The sequence below is a fragment of the Alternaria viburni genome, assembly GCF_023758015.1.
Source record: "Alternaria viburni strain BMP 2772 chromosome Unknown scaffold_9, whole genome shotgun sequence".
Classification (NCBI taxonomy): Eukaryota; Fungi; Ascomycota; class Dothideomycetes; order Pleosporales; family Pleosporaceae; genus Alternaria; species Alternaria viburni.
The window spans coordinates 682,739-688,738 of record NW_026055778.1 but is presented as its reverse complement, the minus strand read 5'-3'; the positions used below and the strand labels follow the sequence as shown (position 1 = coordinate 688,738).

At 51.0% G+C, this 6,000-nt stretch overlaps 2 protein-coding genes across 2 annotated transcripts; both read left to right on the top strand.

The window, feature by feature from the left end:
- Positions 1-826: 826 nt before the first annotated feature.
- Positions 827-1,882, top strand: J4E79_005131 (uncharacterized protein; the record flags this gene model as incomplete). Its single annotated transcript, XM_049354009.1, has 3 exons — positions 827-1,163; positions 1,221-1,506; positions 1,843-1,882. 3 exons carry the CDS (start codon positions 827-829, stop codon positions 1,880-1,882), a joined length of 663 nt encoding a protein of 220 aa, XP_049211629.1.
- Positions 1,883-4,376: 2,494 nt separating this feature from the next.
- On the top strand, positions 4,377-5,060 carry J4E79_005130 (uncharacterized protein; the record flags this gene model as incomplete). Its single annotated transcript, XM_049354008.1, is given in 2 exon segments — positions 4,377-4,456; positions 4,475-5,060. The coding sequence occupies 2 exon segments, from the start codon at positions 4,377-4,379 to the stop codon at positions 5,058-5,060; spliced, it is 666 nt and encodes a 221-aa protein (XP_049211628.1).
- Between the last annotated feature and the right edge of the window lie 940 nt (positions 5,061-6,000).

Genomic DNA, 6,000 nt, shown 5'->3' with positions numbered 1-6,000 from the left:
TCGCTAAGACGCACGTCCTGCCCGAGCACTTCCACGTTGTGTCCAAGCTCGTAGGCGGCGCTCAATCTCACGCAGTGTGGTTACTGCACCGATGTAGAGCGAGAGCGAGCCACTAACGAAATCTGCGATGAATAGTATCCGGTCCATAAAGGTACTTTCGGATGATAAATATCGCAACTATCAGGGACTTGTAAAGGCTCTTTGTCGCGGTGTTCGTGGGTCTCGTGCGGGATCGCTGGGTGGCCTGAGAGGGTACCCGTGTGGTATATCGCATCGCTTCGAGTAGAAATGTCTGGTGGCTAGCATCCATTAGCATGTGTAGTCGCTGGTGATGTATCCCAAATTACACTACAGGAGAGGCCAGTACCAAGTAGAGGCGACAATGGGGCTCGCCATCTACTTCCAATGCCATCTACATTCGGACATCATCAGTTCCTTCGTCTTCCATTGTACTAAGCAAATCTCAGTATCCCGGCCTTGCCGAATAGGAGTTGGGCGATATCCAGAAGAGGTCGACTGTAGTACTGAGAGGTTCGCTTTCGGTCATGTCCTGGTGCGTCTGAGGTATGTCTACGTGGCACGTGGGCATGGGAGGCCTACTAGAGGGCAAAGTAATAGAAACGTGTGCTGAGCTGAAGATTCCCTCTTCAATTAACTCATGAACAATGGCAGTCGTCGTAAGGTGATAGAAACGCGCATGACGACGCGCAACGCGCGCCAAGACGCCCACTGGCTTAACCCCGCCGCTTAAAGCCGCCCTCGAGTGAGCGCATCGCATCATCGCAACACCAGAATATCCCATATTCATCGCGCAATATCACCCAACATGGCCAACCTCGACACTCTCCCACCCGAAATCCTCTTCACCATCCTCTCCTACACGGAGCCAAACCTCAACCCCACCCTCCCGACCTACCCGCTCAACGCGCTCGCGGCAACAAACAAGCACCTCAACGCCATCGTCGAAGAATACGCGCGCAACCTCCTCAAACGCCACGCCGACATCGTCCCACCGAAGAACACGCGCATATACACGTGCCGTCGAAAATGGCTGGGCGACATGTGTTACTTCTGCAAGAAGAAGACACAGCGGAAAGCGTGCCTGTACAAGACCATAGCATGTTGTCTGGCATGCGATAAGAAGGAGTATGAGAAGATGGTATGTACGCTCTGGGGACCTCAACAATTCTCGACGTATATGCGACAGTGCTAACGAAAAGGCAAGACAATGACGCAAGCCATGCAATCCACACAGCTCTCTAAACTTGACCTGTTTACCCCGTCGCCATTGCACCTCGATCTCCCTCCTTTGGTAACAGCACCATACCCCATCATGGGCGCCGCATGCATCATGCTATCCGCCCCCGATGTTCGCGCCCGCGCCGCACACATACGATCCCGGCTCGGTGACGCAGCGCGCGACGAAAGCTATATGCGCAATCGCCGCGCGAAACACGACCGTATTGTTAGACATTTGGGTATACAGTATGAGCCCACTTTGGGGTGGTATGTGTGTTCGGACGCGTCGCGCAATGGGGATGGGGAGATGCTGGGGAAGGAGAAGGAAAAGAAGAAGATACCGGGTAGTATGCGCTCGGAAGAGGGTAGGATAGCGTATGCGGAGAAGGCGTTGGAGGAGGAGTGGAGGACGATGGGGTTGGGAGGGTTGGTAGCGCGGGATACGGATTATATGGCTTGTGTAAGAGGGCGGCGAGGAAGAAGAAAGGAGAGAGAGATCGTGATTCTAGACTAGCGGGCTAGAGAAGGGATAGAAGAAGGTGCAATGCGTGCATTAGTTGCTTGCTATATATCTTCTGCTTTGCACATGTGCGCGCTGTATAGGTTTTACCTGCTGTGTAGCGTCTACATTCTCTTCTTCTAGAGAAGAATGCAACAGAAATAAGGTAAAGAGAGACATGAGAGATTAATACATAGAGTCGCGCACGCCTTTGCCTAAGATGTATACAAGAATATCTACTTTAGAGTTTAATAGCGAGGAATGCTAAGGCCTTAGAAGGTGAGCATCAACAAAACATTTGGAATGTGTTGTAGGCAAAGGCAATGTGGAATGCATAAGGTAGAAGATGTCAAGGTAAGAAGTCAAACAAGTAAGAACTCACGAAGTTAAGAAGGGAACAAGATGTAATGACAAAGTTGGTTGATTGAGGACCCAAGAATGCCCGCTAAACTAAACCACCACCACAGTTGGAACCCTGAAGTTGAAACCCATACAAGAAGTCCATATTCCATCCAGCCGACCAAGAAGATATCCAACCAACACCAAGTCCTTGCGCCATCCAACCACCACCATCAAGTCCATCAAGTCCAACCATCAACCAAACCAGGGCTCACCAGCAGCGATGTCAAGAACAGTGCTCGTCGAACATGCCGACACTCCACTATCATCACCAGAATTGACCTGAACTTCCGAAGAAGCCGCCATCTGGTTCAGATAAGATGATCAACCATCCTGGGGTCCGAAGACACCCAAGAGAACAACAAGAGGCCCAGTGTAGCGCAAGCGCCATTGACCGTCTATCCTCCAACCTTGTTGTCTCGAGGCAATCTCGAGATGGCATCAACATCCAATGTGAAAGTGTCCAACAGTGACAGTGACTGAACCCAACACCACTGATCCTCCGCTCTTGCCAGTCCTTCTGATCCAAACCGCTACCAACTCAAGGGCCAACCATGCAGCCTGGCCTGCATCCCTGTGCCACAACTTGACTTTCGCGACGCGCATACGATCGGGAGTGGCGTGAGACTGTCGACAGTCAAAGGAGAATCGAGCCGGTGCCAGAGAGGTTGGTGCCTGTGCCGCGGTGCCGTCGATGGTGGTGCATGTCGATAAGTAGAGGCAATGAGCCGATGTAGTAAGACGATGCGAGTTCGATGTGATAGTAGGGTAGACCGAAGGTGACATGGGTGTCAAGATAGTTGAGGGTCGAATCGAAGTGAGGTAGGTGGGTTGGACCGAGGCGGGTGTGAGTGAGGCATGCGAGGCGGTGATGTTGAAGGCGAGGCCGAAAGTTGGAAGTGAAGTGAAGTCATGTTGACTGTCGACAGTCGAGTGAGGAAGGATTGATGTTGTTGTTACTCATGATGATTGTTGATGGGTGATGTCATACACCATGAGTAAAGGCCGATGTCTGAAAATGTTAGCCAAGACTGAAGTGAAGTGAGGAAGGGAAAGGAAGTACTTACTTGGAAGAATGCGGCCATAGTACTGAAGTTTGTTGGAGATAGTAAACTTGAGTTGTTGGAGAAGTGAGCGAGTGGGAATTAAGAGGGAGAGAGGCGGGGGAATGGGGGGTTTATATAGACAGAGGGTGAGCCGGCAGATCACCGGCAGTCGGCGCTAGCGCGTCTGAATACCAGGTGACTGACGTATTCTGTGAGCATATTTTTGCCTGGAGAACGTTCTAGGCGTCCAATATGGCCTGATCTGGTGAGGTGAAGGCGCAAGTGAAGGCGGCTTTGAGAGCGCGAAAACAACAAGAAGCACGGACCAGAAGCGCGCATTACGACCACGACGTCCCGATTGGCTTACGAAGTGAGAACAGCGGCAAAACGGCAAAGGAACCTTCTGTAGATCGACAGTGACGGGGAGTAGAATTGAGAGTGCGTGGCGTTTACGAACCTTGTGACGTACCATCAGTGACGTCGAATGCGAACAACGGAATGAGGAATACTGGACACGTGCATGACAATGGACCTTTTGCCTTGATGAGGAAAGGAAGAGACGTGAAGTGAAGCATTGAGTGTATGGAGAATGGAAAAGACAGTGATGCCCGAGGGCGGTAGGTAGACACAAAACAACCCACACAGAAGACGCAACTAAGACGATAATGAGGCGCTTGCTAGTTTAAGATTCCTCACCATGGGCTGTTGAGGTGAGGTAAAGACTTTGAAGAACCATGAGGATTTCATGAAGATGTTTAAAAGGCTAACAAGATTTCCGTATTGTAATAAACTAGAGGCGTTCAAGGGGGTGAGGTAGTTCAATGAGAGATTGTTGATGTAGTTCAGGAATGAGTGAGTGTTGTAAAAGTCACGTCGTCAAGATAGCGCGGTATATGCATGATAGTTGATCTCCTATACCGACGAGTTGCAGCTTTGATGGTCTTTTCCAGCCAATCAGGTGGTGGCGAAGCGTGTGGTCGTAATCTACTGCAGTAATCGACGGGAGTCCAATGGTACCGGAGGAGGGTGCAGGGATGACGCATAAGCTGAAAGACTGCATATCCTGAAGCACGGTAACTGCGCCCCCCAATGTGCCATGAGCTGGCAGCCAGCAGGGGCCCGGACCACAACCGTTTGTTATAAGACCTCACGGTTAGTCGCGACCTAATTTAGTCATAGCATGCCTGATCAACATGAACCCGCCAACCTTTGCCGAAAAGGAAGAGATCGCGAACAGGTTTCTTAGTGACGAAGCTGCGAGCTACCCGGAACGGTATGAGACCTACTTCAGGTATTACGAAATGCTGTTGACAGGATCACCCGATGATTTCGTGGCATACCCTGCCGAGTCGGGACATCTGAGTCATGGAGAGAAAGTATCATTCTTCGAAAAGCTTATCAGCAACGCATCACAGAACAAAAGGGAGTTCGGCTTTCTTCTCGCAGCCAATTCTGCTGCCAGATCGTGGGACTCCGCAATACGACAGTTGCTGCAGGTGTCACTGATGATTGACTGCGAGCCCTGGCGGAAGTTCTCAAGTCATAAAGCTGGCGATTACGTGCCTCGAGAATGGATGGGTGGGCAGTCATTCGCTGACTTTGTTGAGCGCTGTTTCCCTTCGTCTGCTCAAAACCAAAAAGTCCGCGAAGAGTCCCAGAGTGCACTGGCACAGCGGGATAGGTTGCATGCTTGGGACTTAGAGGAGTGGTACAAGATAAGCCTGCATACGACCGACGACCTGGCCAAACACCTCGTATTCGAACCAGAAGATCGTGTTCTTCACGTCTTCCGGCACGTTGGCTTCCTGAAAGCGCATCTCTATCGCTCGCGTGACCATTCGATTGATAGCAGTTTCAAGGAAAGTCTGGAGAGGTAGCTCATCTTCATGCGTACTTCGTCCTTCTCGCAGCTTACACACCACAGAGGAACTCTGCCACCCCAGCTCTTACTAGAGGCGCTCGACTCTATACAGTATCTTCTCTTCCCAGAAAATGCGCGGTCGTTCAGATCGCTTGACAAGTTCGTCAAGGGGTGGGGTTTCGATCCACAGGCTAAGGAATACAATGGTCGCCTTCGCAGCTTACCAGAGGGCGAGGAGTTGGAGTACAAGTATTTCGGCGATCGGGTGGCAAGGTTAATGAGGGTAGTAGATAAGGGGCCACCACCACGTGGCATTATCGCCTGGTTAGAAAGGTATCCGTCAGAAAGAAACGCTCTGACAATAGCTGTACTCGGTCTTTTTTTGACAGCTCTGCTCGGATTCCTCAGTGTGTATTTCCATGAGCTCTCCCATCGAATGAACGCGGTTTGTAGCTGACATCTACCAGGTCTTATTGTTGGAACTGTCGCTTTAGTCTACAGCATACTGCAGTACAAAGTCGCTGTGAAGGCTTTGCAGACTTCGCCGATGCCATCGTCAACGTAATCGCTCTACGTATACATCGTGTAGTCTCATCGCCGCGTGGGGGTAATGGGAGTATTTGCTGCCGATTTTAGGTCTGGGTGGGCAGGAGCGCGTCCGATGACACGACCCAAAAGGGAGCCTCGCGGCGTAAGGGTGATGTGAGGTTGCCAGATGTGATGCAGGCCTGGGGACGTTCCGAAGGGTGAGGCGGGCAGGCTAGTACGCTGCCCGCGCCGCACGGCAGGCACGACCTCGGTAGCGCGCGTCTTTGAGAACTATCAATGTACAGATAAACTATCGTTTGACTCATAGCTGTGCTGCGAGGAGTAAAAATGCGACAGTGCGTTTACATGTTGTTGCAGTTGAACTTGAATTTTGTTCAGGAAGTCTATATGCAAGAACTAGAGAAAAA